The 22741-nt window shown below is 37.4% G+C and overlaps 1 protein-coding gene across 1 annotated transcript in view; it reads left to right on the top strand.

Moving 5' to 3' along the window:
• Positions 1-21243, top strand: part of si:ch211-63p21.1 (uncharacterized) — a 64881-nt gene extending 43638 nt beyond the window's left edge. Inside the window, exons 3-6 of the mRNA XM_028793559.2 lie at positions 10903-10983; positions 12522-12607; positions 15814-15985; positions 18858-21243. Coding sequence (XP_028649392.1) covers positions 10903-10983; positions 12522-12607; positions 15814-15985; positions 18858-19061 — 543 coding nt within the window. The 3' untranslated portion in view covers positions 19062-21243. The remainder of the gene's footprint in view (positions 1-10902; positions 10984-12521; positions 12608-15813; positions 15986-18857) is intronic.
• Positions 21244-22741: the final 1498 nt, after the last annotated feature.

Raw genomic sequence — 22741 nt, 5'->3', positions numbered from 1 at the left:
GGGCAGCCACCATATTGTTTTCCTGGCTGCAATGATGTGCATAGAACAGAGCCCAGAACAGAACTGACTTGCATTGAGACAAGATGATGGTTTTAACAGAAAGAATGAGAAATGATGTCATCAGGGCTGGAACCGGAGGTGGCATCTTCATGACCGGAAGTGACGTCATCGTCCGCACTGGCTCTGCTGTCTTCATGACCGGAAGTGGCATCATCGTCGACATTGGACAAAACGGAAGTGACATCCTTATGACCGGAACTGATGTCATCGTTGGTGCCGGAACCAAGTGGGATTTCCCGAAAAAGATCTGCAAGAGCATAGAATTACTATTATTTAGGCCCTTTAGCTGTTTCCCATGCGCACGTGTGTGACAGTATGTAGTGGTTTTCTCATACTGAAGAGTCATTTGGCCTAGGACAAAAAAAATTATTTCAAAGCATTTTTAAATAATTCTAATAAACACAATAAAAAGATATGTTATCTACATAGCAATGTGCTATTTATTACTAGCTCAGATGAAGATGAGCATAAAGGGACAAGGCATGTAAAGGCTGGTGGCTGTGAGCAAAGAAGGGCGTCAGTATCACATCTTAGGACATTATGCTGCGAATAAGAATTTAACTTAAAAGTAATAACACATCATGTAGAGAAAGAACAGAATTAGTCATAGCATCCTTTAATTTTGCCATCACCCTGTTCAATGCCCTCATTTCAAATGAGTCCAGCGTATGTCCTGTAATCCAGCTGGCCTTCCTGATCAGTGTATTCAGGCACTCTAATATCCACTCAATGCAGTCTACAGCCCTTATAGGTCCCAGAAAATGTGATGTTTGCTGCCCTTTTATCTCCTTCAGTATGATGGTGACTGATCTCAAGTGCTCACTGTCATGCTGTAAGTCCAACACCAACTCTATTGTTTTGCTAATGTTCAGCGCAGGCTGGTTCTTCCTGCCCCATGTGACAGAAACTAAAGCAGCTTTCAAAGGAGAAGTCATTTGACAGCTTCTATAGTTGACATGAATTGGAATTGTATGTAAAACCAGTGATGCTGAGAGGGGAGATTGGACTGTTCTCCATGAGTGCTCCTGTGTTGCTGACCACAGCTTACAGCACAGTCTTGAATCCAGTATCCTGAGCTCAAACCTTGGGCCACATTGTTGTGCATGTGGAGACTTAATGTTTGCATGTCCTCCTTGTGACTGCATGGGTCTGCATCAGATTGTTCCTGTTTTCCCTCCTAATAATGTACTGTCCTCAGAGATGTGAGTGTTGGGGTAGCTGGTGAATCCACACAGGCCTGTCTGTATGTGAGAGTGAGTGAATGAGTAAATTAACTTTGCTTTTGGGATAGGCTGTGGTGAGCTATGACCCCTAAGTAAGTTTACAATATGTTATCAAAACGCTGCCACCTCACCTCTTAATAGATATGGGTTTAGGTCTGTGTTAGCTTCAGTGCTTATATTAAGTTTGCACAGATTTGTCTGTGTCCAGTTGGATTTTTCCTTCAATATTTCAAAGACGTAAATGTTAAATTTAATGGCAACTCTAAATTGAAAGAATGTGGCATCTGGCTCCTTTATATGACCCTAAAATGAAAGTGCAGGTTATGAAATGTACTGTACGTTAAGTCCGTACATACACATCAGCCTGCCAGTATACAGTTATGGGGCAGGATGTAGCATGATGTGATACTGTTTGGCATCTTTGATGACAGCCTAGATTCAGAGTTCAATTTGTAAGAATAAGAGTGGTATAATATTTTACAATGTATAAAAAAATAAAGAATTAATATCAAAGTATCCAAAAATGATCAATATTAGCTTTTTCCGTGCCATGTAAAGACCTGCATACTATATATGTTAAGGCCTTAATCCTTCCATCTATCCATTCATCAATCCATCCATCCATTTAATGAGATCAATCATGCATATGTTGGCACTGCCTAATCATCTTTAGGGTTACCAGGAGCTGGAGCCTATCCTGGCAGCCTTTAACATAAGGTACAGATCAAATCTGTATGGAACACTAGTCTGTTTGAACACATGCTCACTTAATATAGTGCCATTTATCTTACCCAAGGTCTGGGAGTAACATCAAAATACCACAGAATTTCGCCTTGGAGACAAAAAGGTAAATCTATCTATCTATCTATCTATCTATCTATCTATCTATCTATCTATCTATCTATCTATCTATCTATCTATCTATCTATCTATCTATCTATCTATCTATCTATCTATCTATCTATCTATCTATCTATCTATCTATCTATCTATTTTTCACTCTCATGTAGCTATGGAGCAACAGTGGCAACCATCGCCCCTGCCCCCTTTCCATACTGCAGATTATTATAATGTTTCCTTCTGTTTTTCTATAACTTGAAAAAGAGTTTAAAGAAATAACCTCAGCATTGTTTACTTTATATGTAATCTATCACTGGAAGGGTATGCTCATTCTCTCTACATCTCTATACTGGTTGAATATGATTTAGAATATTGAAGGGGTGTTGGAAGGTTTGTCCCCCTACTCTCTTGTCCTTTACTGTTGTGTAGCTGGCTCAACCTGTCATCTCAATGTCTTCACCTCATTCAGTGTCTGTGATTTCATACACTGTGCCTGCCTGTAATACATGCAGGCCTCCACTGCCATCTACTGGTCTCTTCCTGAAACTTTAGATAGATAGATAGATAGATAGATAGATAGATAGATAGATAGATAGATAGATAGATAGATAGATAGATAGATAGATAGATAGATAGATAGATAGATAGATAGATAGATAGATAGATGTACTTTACTTTATTTGCCCCCAATGGGAAATTAGACCTTTTTATAGTAGGAGTGCTACAGTACTTATTGGAGATTTGTATTGCAGTTTTTATTACCCACTGCTTTTCATACTATACTTACTATACATGTACACTACTATAAATTTTCATGGGAGCACAAAGAAGCTTAGTAGTGAGACCTTTGCTTTATTCTGTCCAGTCACTTTTCTGCATGGTGTCTGTCCATTCTGCCTGTTTCTATGGGTATTCTGCAGATACTCTGCCTTTCAATTTATTCTATATTACATGCACATGTAGATGAGAATGACTGGAAACTCTAAACTAGGCTAATGGGAGCAAATGTGCTTGTGTGTGTGATTTCAGGGGTGAAGCATGACTTGTCTATCACAACCCTGAATTGAAGACAACAAGTTTGAGAAGTAGATATTTAGATGTTTACGAGGTTAAGTCAATAATTTTCTGCACTATGTCTTTAACATTTATTAGAAGTCCAGGAGAGAACATACAGACACAACATTTTTCAACACAGTCCCATTGCTTTTTAATGCACTTGGTTTATGCCTTCAGAAAAAAATATTTTTGACTGAACTCTCATCCACTTATGTACCACGTCTTTCACATGTTGTTCTGTGGGAAAATGATGGGCTCTTAAAGCATTTTTACTCATCATTTCTTTTGAATCATGGTACAGACTTGCTCAATGTTGTTGTAGTCAGTAGTGGATATGAACAGGTATCTCGCTACTTCTTTGTGCTTAACCCTCATAGCATTAAGTTTACCTCAGAAAATAAGTACAAACATTGAATTTTTGTCAACAATAAAAAATATTATTACATGTAACAGAAATATGCAAATACCAAAATGTCAACATACATACAGTAGTAAAGGCATGTCTATGTCCACTGCTGTACTGATGCAGATTTAGTACACATCCTTCATATGATGCTTAATATGATGTGATTTGAAATAGATAGATAGATAGATAGATAGATAGATAGATAGATAGATAGATAGATAGATAGATAGATAGATAGATAGATAGATAGATAGATAGATAGATAGATAGATACTTTATTAATCCCAAGGGGAAATTCACATACTCCAGCAGCACCTTACTAATACAAAAAACAATATTAAATTAAAGATTGATTAAAGATTAAATAGTCACCAGTGTGTCATGGGGACAGTAGACGTGTGTTTCTTTGCATACTTTGGTTATAATATTTTTTCTGTTGCTTGTGCATGAGATGGTAGAATGCCTGATTTGCATCTTGAATGGCGCCCATTGTGTTATTGTAGGCTACCACAGCTCAAGGCTTTAATGACTTCCACATTTCCCTGATACAAGCTTTAATAGTTGCTGCATTGTGAATAGTGATTTGGGGGCAAACTTCTTTCTCTTCCTTGTACTTGATCACAATCATTTTGTGCCATGTAGATAGTACACTCCGCTGCAGCGTTACACAAATGAAGTCAGCAGGCTTATCATGGCATTTTAATCGTACAGTACCATATGCATCAGTTTCACTATCCATGTCACCATCTAGTGATGTCATCACTATCACTTGGTTCGTCTTCATCTACACATGAATATTATAGTGACAAAGCGCATTGAATGATGATGTTATGTTATCAACTAGAAGTCAGCAGAATACTGTCCCAAATATTATTCAGGTGCAAAAATGTAAAGTGGATCATTAAAAATCTCTCTGAGTCTGACTTGTCGGTAACCGTAATAACATAATTATGTAGAGGTTAACACTTGTCCAGTAATTTTTTAGTTTCTTAATCCATTTGTAAATATCCCACCATGATAAAACACTGTCTCCATATTGTGCAGAAAGCCTTCAATGAAATTCAACTCCGATACATCTTCAGCCAATAAAAAGCAGATCACTGCTCACAGCTCTGCTTTGGTGCAAAAAGAGACAGGGGAGGCCATTGTTACTACTAGAAAACAGTAAGCGAAACTGATTGATCAAGGTTGAAACTTTACCACTGTGATCATAAACACACCATGTCTGAACATAAGTACAGGAAAAGATATAGAGCCATTCCAAACAAAATTATCACAGAAGTGTGGTTATTTTATTGTCTCACCATCAAATAATGCTGCATTGTGTAAAGGTTGTATCCCAGATGGAATCATTTCTGTACAATTGTTAAACTGTTCAGGCCAGTTAGACTTTGCAGGCTAACCTATGGTGAGAATGGCACTTCACTTTTAAAATATTATTACTATTATCACCTACCCATTTTATGACATAACATTTTCAAACCCACATAATCCAATTTAGGGGCAAATGAGGCCAGAGCCTGCTTTGGCCACATTGGGCACAGAGCATGAAGTTGATTGTAAAATTAGTCTGTTGGACATAGCAGCGCTAGAAAATGTCCAGAGAAGAGTGACTAGGCTGATTCCAGGGATACAGGGGATGAATTATGAAGAAAGATTAAAAGAGCTGAGCCTTTTAAGTTTAAGCAAAAGTAGATTAAGAGGTGACATGATTGAAGTGTTTAAAATTATAAAGGGACTTAGTCCAGTAGATGGGATTGTTATTTTAAAGTAAGTTCATCAAGAATATGGGGACACAGTTGGAAACTTGTTAAGGGGTAAATTTTGAGCAAACATTAGGAAGTTTTTCTTCACACAAAGAATCACAGACACTTTGAATAAGTGACCAAGTAGTGTGGTAGACAGTAAGACGTTAGGGGCTTTCAAAACTACACTTGATGTTTTCTAAGAAGAATTAAATAGATAGGACTGGTGAACTTTGTTGTGCTGGCTGGCTCTCATGTAGATTTTTCTAATGTTCTAAAGACAAAGCACACTTATTCTCTTTCTCTAGCTCTTATTTGAGAACAGTTTTGAGCTGTTAACCTAACAGAAGTGTCTTTGGAAGTGTGGAAGGACCTCAGGGGAAGCCCACACAGCTCCAGGCAGAACATGTAAACTCCTCAATGACAGAATCCATATCTGATATTCAAACTGGAGCTGCTAGAGTACCAGTGCTAACCAGTGACCCCCATTCCAGCCCTTTATTAATGTATGCATTAATCCATCGTGTGCATTGTTGTGACCTGTGTGTTAAGGCTTGAGAGTAAATTTCCACCTCTAACACTAACATGGATCGTGTAATAAGAAGTATGTGTAGCATACAAGTTTTATGACCTTTTCCTTGTGCAAAAGTTAAAAATAAAACAATTCTTTACATATTATGTTAGAATAAAATGGCTGGAATACTTGGAATTTTGGTTTTAGGAACGTACAATAGTTAGTTTATTTTTAGTTATTTCTTTACTTGTTTTTAATAATAATTCTATGCATTTATATAGCGGTTTTCTCACTACTCAATGTGCTCAGCAATTGCAGGTTAAGGGCCTTACTCAAGGACCCAACAGAGCAGGGTCTCTTTTGGCATTTACGGTATTCGAACCGGCAACCTTCTGATTGCTAGTGCAGATCCCTAGCCTCAGATCCACCACTCTGCCATAAATGCACTTTTTATTGCACTTTTTGCACATCTTTCTCTTTGTGAAGAAGGCACAGGGGTTAGCATCACTTCCTCAAGGATCTGACATCGTAAGAACATAACTTTGACATATAAGAGAAGCATTCAATCCATCAAGCTTACTTGTTTCTTAATAGCTAATCTTTCCCAGCTGTCAACTCCATAATTTGCTAGTTTGCTAAGTCTTAACTTTAACCATTGTTGTCAAGTGTCTGATTCAAGGTTTAATTGAAACAAAAATTGGCAGATCAATTTTCTCATTGCATCTGAGTACTTAAAAGTCTTATGCAGCCTTTTCTGCTGAAGACTACACAGGGAGGCTTGGCCTGTTAGAGTAGAACCTGTCCTCTAATCCTGGAATGCACTTGGTCACTCTTCTCAGCATAAATTCGACTGCTCTTATATCTTTTTGTAGCAAAATAAACATGTTGAGGATCAGCACTGTCTCCCTGGGTTTCTGTTTAGTATTCCAGTTTTCCTCTTTCATCATCAGTTTTGTTCATGTTACGTAAAGTGATGATTCTAAATTGTCCCTTTTTGAGTATAAGCAAGTGAAGTCTATGCTGGACAGTCTAATGTTGGTGCCTGCCTTGGATCCAGTGATGCTTGAGTTAATGCTCCTTCGTGAACGTAAAATGGATAAAGCTAGTTTGAGAATATTAAATTATTCTTTCTTTTGGTTTTAGGTCTCAGTTCTGAGCCTCATCTTCCCATTTACCTCAATGTTTTGGTTTCTTGATTCATTCTTATTGTTTTCAGAACTCTACTTACATCACTTCCTTTTCTGTTATAGCATTTCATAGTTTGTACCAGCAATAAATAAGTCAGCATAGTTTTACACTTTCCTTCCAGTACTTGAAGTGTCACGTATTCAGTCCCAGATTCAGGAAGACCAAGGATTAAGAATTTGACATTTTCGTGCTGTTATGAAATGCCCTTCTTTACTTTGATGGTAATTTGTTTTTGTTTTAGTTTTTCTTCTGTACCCAGCAGGGGCAGCACACTGTCTTCAGTTATTGCAACATTTACATGCTATGCAAGATTAAAACATTACAATCTTTAAATTCACAATGTCACACTGTCACCTGTTCATGTATATTTCCAGTTGAAGTTCTGAGGAAAAGATGAAGTAGTTGTCTTGATAGGCATAGAAAGTAATTCAAGTTTTGTTCTAATTTTTAATAAAAATAAAAACTAAAGGAAATAAATTTTCAACAAACTTGACATAACACTTTATCCAATTCATTGTCTTCAAGGTAGGGTGAAAGTCCACCATGGCGCCCACTCATGCTTTGAGAGTCCAATTTAGTTAACCTAACCAGCACATCTCTGAGGATGTAGAAGGGAAATCCACTTCCACATAGGATGAACATGCAAGGTATATGCAGACTCTGAAAGAGACAAGGAGTTAAAATCAGGACCCTGGGTCTGTGAAGTGGCAGCGCTACAATGTGCTGATTATTATCCTTTATATTTTATACAGAAAAATAAGGTGAGAGGTCAGTGTTATATCACAGCTCGGCTTAATCAGCTAACAAATTAATCTCTAAGCTTCCTGACTGGGTGCTGCTACTTTTGGGAGGGCGTAAACCTAAAATTCACGTATAATTCTTTGCAGCATCATGCATTTTTCTTTTTGAACTTGAACTTTATTGCCAGGCAGTGAAGATGCTAGGAATTTTTCATGGTGCTACACCAATACATATATCAAGGTACATACAGTTAGACCACACAATATGCACAACATGAGACCACCGCAACATTATATATGGCAGCAGTGAAAAATATATCGCACAAAACACAAATATATAAAACAATATAGTAATATAGAGCAACACCCTCACCCAGTAATACATCAAGTAAGTATTTATAAAATAAACAATTTAGATAGGGTGGTGGAGTTTAGAAATTAGGAAAAGACAGAGATGAATCAGAGATTCTGTATAACCATAAGGGCTGCAGTAAGAAAGAAACATTCTGTGTCTAGTAGTTCTTGCCTTTAGTGACCAGTAACGTTTTCTTGATGGTAATAGCTGAAAGAAATGGTCGCCTGGGTGAATGTCACCATTGATTCCTCACCCTTGATGTATAAACGACCTCAATGGAGTTAACTTTCAGGCCTACAATCTTTTCTTCTGTCCAAATAACATGCTGCAGTTTATGTTTGAAGTAAGCTGATCCAGTGCCATACCAGACTGCTGTAGAGAAAGTAAGGATGCTTTCAGTGACAACTCAGTAAAACATTACCAACACTGATTGACAAATTAAACTTTTTAAGCTGATGGAGAAAAAACATCTGCTCAAGAGCTTTCTTGATAGGACCAGTTATGTTTTCATCGCACTTCAGACAGTGAATGTTACTTGTGTCAAGAAATTTAAATGATTTCACTCCATTAGTGGTAAAAGAGGGCAGGAGTGTCTCCTAAAATCCACAACCATTTCTGCCATTTTCAAGGAAAAGGAGAGAAGACAGAGCACAGCCCATCTTCACTGTCTACCGTCTGATCTTTAGAAAGTCGCAGATCCACAGATATTTGGCATTGTCCAGATTCATATATTTGATGTATGCTATGGAGGAGCTCTGGTATGACTGTTTTAAATGCAGAATAAGGTTCTGGCATAAGTAACTGAGGTATCCAGGTGCTCCAGGACATGGTGGAGAGCCATGTTTAGTGATCCTCAACTGACCCTTTGGCACAGTAAGCAAACTGTAGTGGGTCAAGGAGAGAATTTGTGGTAGGTATGAGATGCTGTAGAATCAGATGTTCAAATGTCTTCATTATTAGAGTTCAGAACCACTGACCCTTAATCATTTAGACTGTACAATAAATATTTTGCTTCTTAGGCACAGGGATGATTTTGGATTATTTGAAACAGGCAGAGACTTTGCATTGAGCCAAAGGCCGAGTGAAGATTTTTTATAAATGTAGGAGCTATATGATCAGGATAACGTCTTAGTATGGATGTTGCCTGGATCAGATAGATAGATAGATAGATAGATAGATAGATAGATAGATAGATAGATAGATAGATAGATAGATAGATAGATAGATAGATAGATAGATAGATAGATAGATAGATAGATAGATAGATACTTTATTAATCCCAAGGGGAAATTCACATACTCCAGCAGCAGCATACTAATAAAGAAAATATTAAATTAAAGAGTGATAACAATGCAGGTATACAGACAGACAATAACTTTATATAATGTTAACGTTTACCCCCCGGGTGGAATTGAAGAGTCACATAGGAACAATCTCCTCAGTCTGTCAGTGGAGCAGGACAGTGACATCAGTCTGTCGCTGAAGCTGCTCCTCTGTCTTGATATGATCCTGTTCAGTGGATGCAGTGGATTTTCCATGAGTGACAGGAGCCTGCTCAGTGCCCGTTGCTCTGCCACAGATGTCAAACTGTCCAGCTCCGTGCCTACAATAGAGCCTGCCTTCCTCACCAGTTTGTCCAGGCGTAAGGTGTCCCTCTTCTTTATGCTGCCTCCCCAGCACACCACCGTGTAGAAGAGGGCACTCGCCACAGCCGTCTGATAGAACATCTGTAGCATCTTATTGCAGATATTGAAGGACGCCAGCCTTCTAAGGAAGTATAGTATATAAGGAAGTATAGTGAATTATTGTGATCAAGAGCTTTACAACATTTCTAGATGGCTGCAGTTGGACTAAAAGAGACATAAGACAAGTGGTTTGATGTCCTGAGTGGAGGAGGAGGGCTGCTCAAGCCTGCAGTCAAAACTGTTTAACTGGTCAGGTAGTGAGGGATTAGTAGTGTTAGGGGGCCTGGATATGTGACCAGAGTCTTATCTTGTAGAAGGCCTCTTGGTTTTACTTGTATCAGAGTTTGAATTATTGAACCACCTTCCCTGTTTTGTTGAATTTTCATGAGGTTTTCCTGTGTTCATATCTATTTTCTCCCTCCAGGAAAGATGCATATTAGAAGGATTGGCTACTCTGAAGTGGCCAAGTATGAATGAGTGTGAAGGACTGGCATTCTGTTCAGGGCTAAGTACTGATCTGCACTTGATGCTGCTGGAATAAGCTTTGGCTCCACCATCACACTGTACTGGAATGTGCTGTATCAGAAAATGGTTGGATAGTTAATAGATGTGTTCAGTTTCTCTTTTTTCTACATTTTTCCAGTTTCTGTCTCTGCTCTGTTCTTAATTTGGTATAGGTTATGTAATCATTATAACTTTTATGGCCCCACTATGATATCCATTTCTGCTGTTGCCCAGTATGTTAATTCAAGTCATGCCATTGAGTAAATTGCTTTTGATATGTGAGAGAGATGCATTTCCTTAACATTCCATGTCTTTGTCTCAAACTGGGCCCCTTACTGTGTACCAGTTTATTGCCACTTTCATTTTTAATATCCCTTTGCTAACCAGAAAAGCATCCACAAGTAGAAGTGCTAAACACTGAACGACCATGTCTGTTTAGGTTGTATAGTTGCTGTGTAGTATGTCATATGCCAGTGACAGCTGCATAATTCAATGTAGCAATTTCAGCAATTTTTGCCAGAGCCTTTAAATGGGAAGCAGGGCTAGTTTAGAATTAATGGTTAATGTGAACTTTTTCTTGCTTTAGGAGTTTTGGATGAAGACCACAGCTGATGGAATGGGTACAATTGGACTTGGAGCCAGCTGTTCTGAGGGGTACGGCACTGAGGTACTTGTCTTCCAATGACAGTGTGTTAAGTATAGCAGTAAATACAAAATGATGAGCCCGGAGATAAACAAGATTAAAAAAAAAGCAAAAAGTCATAACCAAAAGGCAGAAAATCTAAGTAACAAAACCCAAAAAGTAATCCTAACTTCCATTCTTAGACCTGTGACCTTAAACCTCTCATACACAAATGAAATTAGATTTAGTTCGTATTTTTGTTAAATATTACAAACTCAGACAATTAAGTGACCCCCGGAAACAACCATTCTAACCTATGACCCCTGACATAACTTCAAGGCCATTAACAACTGTATAGCAGCCAGTAAACAAAACCACTTCAAAATAATGTATCCTATGCAAAACAGTATGGCATCGAGAGGGAATGCAAATACACATTTGAACATACTAAAACAACCCTAAATTGAAAATGTAATGTCAGGAATGGTTATAATAATAATAATAATAAAAATACATTTCATTTATATAGTGTGTAAAATTACTTGGAAATGTATACAGCTAAATAATATTGTGAAAAAAAAATAACAATAAACCCAATCATGACAGAATGTCATGAGTGTTCATGTTTGTCTATCATCATATTGTTGTGATCTTGCAATACAATAATGTCAAAAGGGATTGAACAGGCCTCATTCACTGAACAGAAATGAAAAAATGCTCTTTAAGTGAGAAGAATGTATTAAGTAAACAAATGAAGTACAAAAATGGCAAGAGAAAAAGAAAGTACAAAATAATCACAAAAGGTTATGCCTCAAAAAGCAACCAAATACTAACACAGTCATCCATTATCCAACCCGCTATATCCTAACTACAGGGTCACAGGGGTCTGCTTGAGCCAATTACAGCCAACACAGGGCGCAAGGCAGGAAACAACCAAAGCAAAGCAAACAGAGTAAGAGAGGACATGGTTAAGGTTTTTAAAATTATAAAAGGAATTAGAATAGTAGATCCTAATTATTACTTTAAAATATATTCTTCCAAATTTGTTAAGGACAGATTTCACACAAATGTTAAAAAGTTTTTCATTACACAAAGAATCACATACACATGGAATAAATAACCAAGCATTAGAACTTTAGGGACCTTCAGATCTCCACTTCATGTTATTTTAGATAATCTAGGATGGACCGAATCATTGAACAAGCTAGGAGAACAGAATAGGCTGAATGGCCTGTTCTCATCACAACTTTTCTAATTTTCTAATGTTCTAATGTTAAAAGGGCTAGACGTGGAGCTCCAACTCATATCTAAATGTACTGATTATTGATTATAGTTTATGCTTCTTTTCCTGCTAAAACCCACATTTACTCCATTTCTTTTATTTTGTTGGGCATTCTTGAAATCTAGTGTGAATTACGCCATAAAATGATAATTATAACTAAGCTGTTGTGTTCAAATAAAGAGGTATATTTATATTCCATGGTGGATGCCAGATTTTTATTATAAGCAGCAGCTGATATAAATTGATATGATGAACTCATTGTATAAAAGAGTTTTATGCTATTTCCTCTGTTTTTTTGTAGGAACTCCTAACAGAACCAGAGACCACACATACTTGTTTGCCTGGTGAGAGCGATGCAGATGCAGATGTTGAGGATGCAGAGAGCCGGTGAGCCAAAAAATAGTTTTATGGGAAGAGATTTATTTGACTGCAAATTCTTTTTGTACTGTTTGAACAAAGCTTACTGTGTTTTTATCAGATGTAAACATGCTGTTCCATTTGTGATGACTATTGGAATAAACTTTGTACAAAATATTACTGTTACCTACAGTTGACAATATTTTAAAAAGGGGAGCTTTAAATTCAGATAGTTAAGTTCTTTGGACACTAGCCACAATTAGACAGTTAGTTTTACACTGCCCTTAAAAGGTTTAAAAACCTGGTATTTGTATTACAGCTATTTAGGGTCCTCAAGTATAAATGGTGTGTATGCACAAAAATGTTGCGTACGCCCGTTTCCTAGCTCACTTCAAGATGTAAAACCACACACATTTTCTTGGCAGGGTCTCACGTTGCGTATGCAATATTTTGCTCAGTTTTGCAAACTGGCGGCACCCAGCGTTAGAGTAGTGCTACTGTTTCTGTGGTCTGCTTTTCTTTTTTAGATTCACATCTATGATGCAGGTTTTATCAACATCTACGGACTTCTTCTGGCAACACTTCCAGGTGTGGAGGAAGTGCTGCTAAACAGGGTTTGGGAAACATTCAGGCTCCCCCTGGTGGTGGGCATGGGCCCCAGCAGGGTTGTGCTTCCATGCTCCAAACCCGTGTCCCTCCAACAAGTTGGGGGGGTTGTCCTGTAGTGTTCTGGGGAAGATAGTGTCCGGAATAAGCTCTCTGCCCCGGTCCTTTAATAATCAAGGAGGTAAGGGCCCAGAGATCCACCAGTCCATATATAGATATAGATATCTATATATCTCATATGCTATTACAGAAAAAGGCACAATATTGTTCACTTGAGTAATGGAAGTACTTTTAATAAAATGCAGTTGAGTGGGATTTCTGTAATTTTCTGTGTATCAAATAGTTATTGCTTGTGGTAAAATCATATTGGTATTAGTATCATGTCATATCTTTTTCTAACCTACTTAATCCAGACAAGGGTCTCAGGGGTGCTGGAGGACATCCCAGCTAGCATACGCTGCAAGGCAGGAACAAACCCTGGACAGGGCGCCAGTCCATCATAGGGTATTGGCATTCAATTTCAAAATTCTGTTATTCTGACATCCTTAGGTTAAAGTATTTTCCGTCATTCTTTTGCTTTGATTTAAAGTTGGATTTCATTGTAAGCAGCATATTGGACATTTAAATATTTTATTTTTATATTATGATAAGACCATTGTTTTTTTTTTTTTTGCATATCATTTTCTGTCACTATTAACCACTTTCTCTATAAGTTTTAACACATAAATAAGCAGATATATACAGTAAGCAGTATGTTTGATGTTGTGTCTTTCATAGCGAGCACGATCATAAAGTGCAATTATAATATTAAAACATAAGAAGAGCTTTATTGTAAAAGGATAGCACACATATTTTATATAAAGGAATACAATTAAAATTAATAATTTTGAAATTACTTACAAATAGTATACCAGTCAAATTTTACTTTTATTCTGTGCATGAGTCTGTTATAATGTGACAATGACATTGCTGTCCTTAAAAATAAAAGTCCATAAAATCACCTAAACTGAGAGTGTATTCCTTTAGCAAGAGTGTTCATCATGAGTTCCCTAAGTATGGCCAGATTGGAGTTGACATATTGCTGGTAGAGCAACTTGAAATAATTTGACAAATGTTAATGACAAGTTTCAGCTGAATAATGGGAAATACAGCATAGCTGAATTTGATTAGGAAGTGAGAGAGTGTAAAACATTTGATGTGCATGAATTCTATAACAAGTGACAGTGACAACACATCCTATAAAATTAAAAGCCAATAAAAGTCACTTCAGCTAAAAATGTTTTCATGTTTTCATTTAAAAATAGCAGTTTTAAAGAGAAACAATATCTGTCCACACTACTGTTTTTCACATCATTTACAAAAGTATCTCCACCCACACTGAAATGACCAAAAACGCCCTACACTGGGCATGCACACGTCAAAGGAAATGCAAAGAAAAAGTGTCCTCCTTGAAGGGAATCGCAAAACTGTAGTGACTGGTAAATTATTTGACTTTTGCAGATGTATGCAGAATTCAAACTGTACAAAACGCAATTTGGATGCATACAGGTACGCAACAGAACAATTGTTAATGAAAACAACTCCTCTATGTCCGCCATAATGGAGTATTGTTTACTTCTATTAAGGGTGACCAATCAAGGAATAAGACTCTGTAATGAGCAGGATTCAATCAGGGAAGGGTCATGTAATAAGCATGAAATAATCAGAATGTGATTAGAGTCTGCATTTTCAAAACTCTACCTTTTCACCCATTCACATAGGAGCGTTGAGCTGGCATTCCCAGAAAAATGGAGCTCTGGAGAACGTTTTCAAAAGTCTTTGACTGTTAAAAATGCAGGGGTAGTGTAAATGAAAGATGAAAATGGAGACTAATGCCTGCATTTTTAAACAAAACATAATAGTGTGGACATAGGATTATAGGCTTGTATTTTTAGCTGTGATAGAGCAGAGTCCAAGTTAACACCCTGTGGGTAAACCTTAGAGTAAAAGGAGTGACCAAAACTCATTTCTTTTCTGAGGAAGTCAATGTGGTTACAAGGTCACTAGCTTAGTTACCACAGCCAACCCTGCTTCAGATGACATCTTGCAGCACTGACTCAAGTGACGTATTTTCAGATATTTACAAGAAATAGTAATGATAGATAGATAGATAGATAGATAGATAGATAGATAGATAGATAGATAGATAGATAGATAGATAGATAGATAGATAGATAGATAGATAGATAGATAGATAGATAGATAGATAGATACTTTATTAATCCCAATGGGAAATTCACATTCTCCAGCAGCAGCATAATGATACAATAAATAATATTAAATTAAAGAATGATAATAATGCAGGTGAAAAACAGACAATACCTTTGTATAATGTTAAATGTTAACGTTTACACCCCCGGGTGGAATTAATTGAGTTCCTTTCTTGCTTGTTTTTTTAGCATATTTAAGAATTTAAAACCAAAGATTAATATTTAATGAATGACTAAACAGCAAATCATAGTGATACAGAAAGTGAATAAAATTTATATCAACAAATTCATGAAGTTCATGTGGTTTAAGAATCCTTTTTAAACTAAGCCAGAGGATCATATGGTACCCCATAATACTAGTTGGTTTGGTTTTTTTTTTAGGTTACAAGAGACTCAGCCCCTGCAGCGAGTAAGTTCCAAGCGAAGACGAAGGCCGCGGATTGTCAAACAAGATACAACGGAGAGTGAAGACGATGGAGGGCGAAACCAAAGGACACACCGCTGGAATCTTAGGCTGAGTCCTCATCATGGGCCCAACAAACCAATAATAGAGGTGTGGTGTTCAATTATGATCATTCAACAAACACTATTACATATCTGGGTCTTTTGTGACCTGGCATATAAATTGTAAAAATCAAGCCACAAATGCCTATCGCACTGCAAACATGTATTGAATGTTTCTTCCATGAACAATCTGAACAGTTTCTGAACATTTGTAATTCTTTATGAATATTTGATAATATTATTTTGTAATATTTTCCTGCCTAGCCTAATAACAGCAAAAATAATTGATATTTGCATTTATATATAGCAGCAATGACTAATTTATGATTGATAGTGTTGCTCAACACAATAATCACAAACCACAGTGATGTTTTATGGTCATTGCAACATGATTCTTGGCACACATATAGCAGTTCACTGTTTTGCAGTCCAGTGATGATGGGCATATGTGAAGTCTTCTGTGCTTTTTGGGTGGTTGAGCTGTTTTGTTAGGTGTCTCCCTCACTACACCACAGACCTTCAATGCATTTGGTGTTGCCCTTGGAAGCCCATGAACCTGAATTTTTCTTTCCAGCCAAGGTCTCAGTAGCTGAAGGCCTGGGTTCTCCAGGAAGATACGTTGTTTGTGTGTCCATGTAGATTGCCAATCTGGACATTAAAATAATAAGTGCATTTATTCCTGCATGGTTTAGGCAATTACAAAAATATGTGAAAAGTCAATGCTTTGTTCATTTTTGAACACTGTAGCTGTGTCACAATTGGTCAACATCACCCAGACCACCTTCCGTTTTATTATAGTCAATGATCTTGACAGACTTTCCAGATATATCAATCTTGTTCTTGTCACAGATAGTTGACAGCAGAACAACTCTTTGCTTTTCTTTGGCACATAAGACACCATGGCCATCTTTTGGCAAAAACCAAACAGGCTCAACCCTGGAGTTCTGTTCTTGCATGGAAAAGATTTCTTGGGAACTTCAGGTTTGTTCTTGTGCACTGTCCTAAATTCTCTGATTCATTATAGCAGCAAATCACCTACCATTTGGCATTTGTGAACTAGTGATCAGTAGTTACATTTATGCCAGAGTTGTGTACTGGCACTGTTAATGCCCTCACAACTGATCTGCCAGACCAACAAGGTGCTGAGTGCTTTCATGACCAACATATAGTTAGTCCCATTGTAAATATAGCATTGAAACATCACACATGAGAAACAGTTTCAAGCTATATTTATTAGGCTTTCTTGGTAAATATTGTTGAAAACCACAGCGTCATCTAAATGGAATAAGCTGTTTATCAGTTGTGACATATGCACTAGCCATTTAGTTTATCCTGCAGTTCTCAATAAAGACATTCCAAAGTGACCCAATACCATTCTCAAACATAAATACTCATAAAGAAGAAATGGTAAATTCTTTTTTTTTTGGTTGGGAAACTGTTACAGATGAAAAGTATGAGGCATACCTTTGAGATGGCATGAAGCTGTTATCAAATAATTTGAGAGAATTGCAAACATGATGTTTGGATGGTAGCATTCAGTCATATGCAGATAGGCACATATTTAATAATGCTTTTATATTCTCTGGCCGACAGTGACCCTTTACCATTTTTGCAAATAAATGGTTGTAAAAACAAAATAGACACTATTTTGGATTTTTTTGCTGGTATGGATAAAAAGTATGAGGGATATCTGAAAGGTTAAACCAAATAATTTAAAGACAGTTACAAACATGAAATCGTGGGTTGTTAACAACCTGTGGTATACATCTAAAAGTTAAGTGTCTGTGATCTGCACAATTGCGAGGCATATTCTCTTCCTGATAATGTTTTCAATTGCTTTTCCTTCATTTTTAATCTTTCGTTGCACACATCTCCCCATGAACTTTGCACTATTAGTATCATGTAAACTGCAATGTTATCCAATGAATCAACTATTACTGGGCAGGACTCCTGACCAATGAATGAAGGGAGAGGTTGAGTCTTCAATTCAAATGCTGTGTTGCTTTTGAGTTTGTTCTTTTTTAGTTCATTAGTACATTTTCTGGGAAAGTGGTTTATTTAAAAATAATTCAATAAAAATACAATGTGCCTGGAACGTTGAAATCATATGACTGGATGACTTGGCATGTGAATTATGAAACATGAGTCACGTGTGATTTTTTTATGGACTTTTTTGATGTTTATCCAGTGTTGGCCACCACAGGTGCCTATTCTATCAGAAATTATATTATCTTAATTGTGCATGAAGTAACAACATTAAAATATTTTCTCTGCCATCACTATACACTACAACTACAACAGGTAAGTAATATATTACAGAACATAAGTTTTGCATGGAGTATTCCTCTAATGGATAGACAGCGCTCAAAGTACTACACATCAGAAGTCTTCTTCATAACCAAAGAGCAAAAGTACACTATTCACTCCATAATCAATAACTTGAAATCCTGAGGAAGGTTTTATAAAACTGTAGCAGTAACATTCTAGCACATAGGCAGTCAGCAACTGCCACTAACAACTACACTATTGTCACATTACACCAGATCCATGTTATGTTGATAAACCAATATAAAAAATATGCCAAGATTTAATTTAAAAAACATGTCTGTTGTACTAGGGTGTTGTACCTTGTTAGCCAGTATGGATGTGGTCAGAAGTTAAGCAAAATGACACCTTTATTGTTTAACTAGAAAGATTACAATATGCAAGCTTTCAAGGCAACTCAGGCCCCTTCTTCAGGTAAAGTATAATTACTGATAAAAGGACCTCTTCAGAAAAAAGCTAACAATGTCCTTTTTGATTTTGTATTCTACTCATCTTTAACGATATGCTTTGGCAAGTGTTCAGATCAGTAATTGTAATAATTTGTTATAGTTTTTATAGTGGCTTTCATTATATTGTGATTTTTTTTTTTCATGCAGGAAAGTATCTCCCAGATGCGTCCACTGGTTCTGGGCAAATCAACAGCCATTTCTGAAAGAGACTCTCCCAGCCCTAAGCGATGCAAAACAGCAACAAGCCACTCTCTGTTCCACACCTTTACTTGGTCCCTTGCCATCTCCTTTTTTATTCTGCCTGTGACTGTCGTCTTTTTGATATATGTCTTGCCATTGGCTAGTGGGTAAGACCAATGCAAATTGGCCTCCATTGTGCTTCAGAAAGACTGCTGCTTAATGTGCCTGATAAAAGAAATCCTAATACCACAATTCTGATTCTTTTAATTTTTCAGTAATAAAGTGTGTCTATTGAGTTAATTGTCTCATTTTTAATAGTTTTGTATTGTTATTCTTACTTTAAGAAGCTATACCTCCAAACTCTTCCTTGGCTTATTAGCAGTTGCTCATCCAGTTTTGCATTTTTTCTGGTGTGCTCGTTTTTGTCGCTTGCAATCTGATTCAGTGAGCTGACAGATGAAGAGCATGTAGGGGTGGACTTACAGAGGACATTCACATTTTTAACATTTCGATTCGTTATAATGCTTGCAAGGTCCTATGTCGATACCATTTCTAACTTGGAAAGTAAAACTGAGTTACTCTTCCGTGAACAGCATATCATATATTACTTTTCCAAAATGTACAAACTGACGTGTCGAGTACACTCCGTTCCCTGTGATTACAGTCATAAAATATTGCTGGCCAATATTTTATTATGTGGAATGAAACTGAAAAATGTTTCACTTTACCCATAGGCAACAAGTCCTGGACCATATAACTGTCATAGTGTTGTTAGCTGTCTTTCAGTCTCTTCAACTCATAGTCTTTAAGAGGATAGAAAAGTGTCTCATTTCTTTTTATATCCAAACATCCATCTCAACTTTCTCACTTCTGCCACATCTAATATCTTCTCCTGCGCTCCCTTTACTGCCCGTGTCTCAGCTCCATACATCATTGCTGTCTTAAAAACACAACATTTAACCTTTGCATTTTCTTCAATCACACAATACTTCTGATATCTTCTAATTGTTTCAACCACATTGCACTCTGTGGATTACCTCTGCAACCAATTCTCCATCTTGAGCTATCCCTGGTCCAAGATATTTAAACTTTTTAAGCTCTCCCTGCAGACTAACTTCTGAATTCTGATCATCATTAAGCTGCTAAATAAATAAATAATTCAGCTCCTCAAATAGTCAATGAGAGTAAAACACAACAAGACTCAGTCTGGGCAACAAGTAAGAGCGCTGTGTTCATGAGACATGTAGTTTTAACACTGAATGGAAATAAGGGAGCAAAGTTAGTAAATGATGATTTTGTTGTCTTTTATACAAGTGACAAACATCCTTTAAAAAGGAGAAGGGACAGAGACAGAGGACCTGGTAAGTGTTATAATGAGCCCGCATGTCAAAAGGTTTGAACTTCACCTTTAATGGTTTTGAAATTCTTGATTTTTCAGTGATTATGACAATTTAATTGATATGTTAGTTTTTGTGTTACCTCTTATTGTATTTAATCTAACATTTAAACAAATGAATACTGTGGTTTGAGTATTTACAGCAGGCATGTTACTTTATTGTAATGTGTAAACAAGACATTTCTGACAGAAAGGAACTTTCATCTGTACTGTAAATCTGTTGATTAATTATAGTATTTTACTGATTTTATCCAAAATGGAATTAATACATTTTGTTGCAATTGAAATTTACAAATGTAAATATTGTATTGTATTTTTTTATTCCATCAGTATTTTATTGTTCTTTTCAGTTTGGGTTTAGCATTTTAAAAGGCTTCAGCATAGCTAGTAGACAAATGCACACTGTACTGTATATACAATTAAGACAATTATTTTTGTGGTTTTTGACTGGTGTCAGCAGTGGGCTACTAGCTGGGAAAGCTGGAATAAGTTTGCTCATTTAAGGGTGAGGCTGGGGGTGACAGATAGGAAGCCAGTGGTCTCCGGTCAAGCCGCAGTCCCTGACTTGGAGGAGTCAAGTGCTTCAGTGGAATAATCAGCTGAGGGTAACGAAACAGAGTTCAGGAGGTGCAGAAACATGAGAGGCAAACGAGTGAGTCCCCAAAAAAGGTTTAAGGTCCGAGTGCAAGTAAATCTGGACTTGAGAGACAAATGATTTGGAGAGGTTCATCGATGTGCCAGGGTGTTGTGACACCGAGAGATGAGAATCAAGAAAGGGAGTGCTCTTGTACGACACTCGGGAGGTGGGCAGGAGGGCAGACAAGTGCACTTGAGAGGGGGCAGCTAGAGGAGCAGCAGGGGTTTTCTTTGGTTTGGTTTCTTTTTACCTTTCAGATTTCTTTCTGTATCTCTCCACATTTGCTTTCTTATTTACAATAAACAAATTACTTTTCATAACTGTGTCTCCATTGGTGTTTTTTCCAGTGTGAAAAGAAGCTATGAGGTCCTTCATGCAGAGACTTTCCCACAGATTGTGAGGTTATTATCCATTTATTTTCATTGAGTGTGTTGACATGCACACATAAAACTGGGATAAGGTGAGTAAACCCCTTAGGGCAGAACCCCGGTTTCTTGAAAAGCTCTGTTTACATGTGTGAGTCCGCTTATGCAGTTCTCCAAAATGTTCTAATGTCATTAACTCTTTGAGGGCTCAATATTTCTTGCAGGCAACTCACTTTTTTGAAAAGCACACAAAGCAAAGGTTTCACATGTAAATCAGCGTAAAACATTGGTTGTTGTGGCTGCTGTCGGCGCCTGTTCCGTGCCTCTGGTGGCTGTGTAGGGGCAGCTCGATGGCTGGCAGGAATGTGTGGCAGTGCAACGCAATCTGGTTTGTTCCTCTTGTCATTGTAAGTGGCGGTCCTCCCAGGTGAACGTTGCCGTAGGCGCATAAGCTACACAAGCGTGTTCAGTGACACAATCAGCTGGGGACCAATCCGCTGAAGCCGGTACCTCACTTTCGTTTTCAATCTCCATCTTCAGATCACGTGCATCAAAATTGGAGTCCGATTCTGCAATAACGCACAAAATGTCATCCACTGAGTATTTTGCTTTGTGCTTTCGGTTCGCTCTCATGCCAGATGTCAATGCCATTTTAGAGGACGTTTGCTCTTCGTTACTCACGCATGTGCAATCGAGGTCAAATCAACAAAGCTAACTTTCCTTCTAGCAAAGAGAGTCGAACTAAAACATAACAGCGAGTTTTGTCACCGTTTACAGCTAATTACCATCCTCTACCCCTGAATTTCAATAAAAGTCGACATCCACCCTGAAAGAGTTAAACTGTGTCACCAATGTCACCATTGACGGTAATAAATCTGAAAACAAGCATGGCGCCTATGACAGTGTTCTTGTGTTGTATAAATATGTTTAGTCCTTCATGTGCTGTGAAGTAAATAACACCCATCACCTGTTTACATCCTCAATCTGAGCGCCTAAAGATTCACACTCTGGCCGCTGTGTCACCCAGTTACACTCAACTCATATCTATGGAAAATAGCAGATTAAAACTATACTGACACTTTATTAATACGTTTCAGTTGCTGGATTGCATGTAGCCTGAAATCATGAGTGAAGTAAACACATGCGCAGTCTGTCAGAGTGCAATAGACATGCACAGACAACAAAATCCTTACCTATAACCTGGTTACTCTAACTGGGTTACTGATGGAGAAATCCTCATGTGTTAACCTGCTTTCTCGAAGACTAGTAACCCATTTTCTCTAAACGGAGTAAGAGTTTACATGGCATTTTAGAAACTGGGTTTCTGTGACTGTATTGATGCTCCAATACAGGACTTCAGAGGTTGCAGAGACCATTCAAGCAGGCAGTGATGAGATTGTGCATCCGAGGATGCCAGGAGATAAACATGATGCAGAAGCACAGTGAGGAACAG

This window comes from Erpetoichthys calabaricus, chromosome 2 (assembly GCF_900747795.2).
Source record: "Erpetoichthys calabaricus chromosome 2, fErpCal1.3, whole genome shotgun sequence".
Classification (NCBI taxonomy): domain Eukaryota; kingdom Metazoa; phylum Chordata; class Cladistia; order Polypteriformes; family Polypteridae; genus Erpetoichthys; species Erpetoichthys calabaricus.
This window is presented reverse-complemented; position numbering and strand designations above follow the sequence as displayed.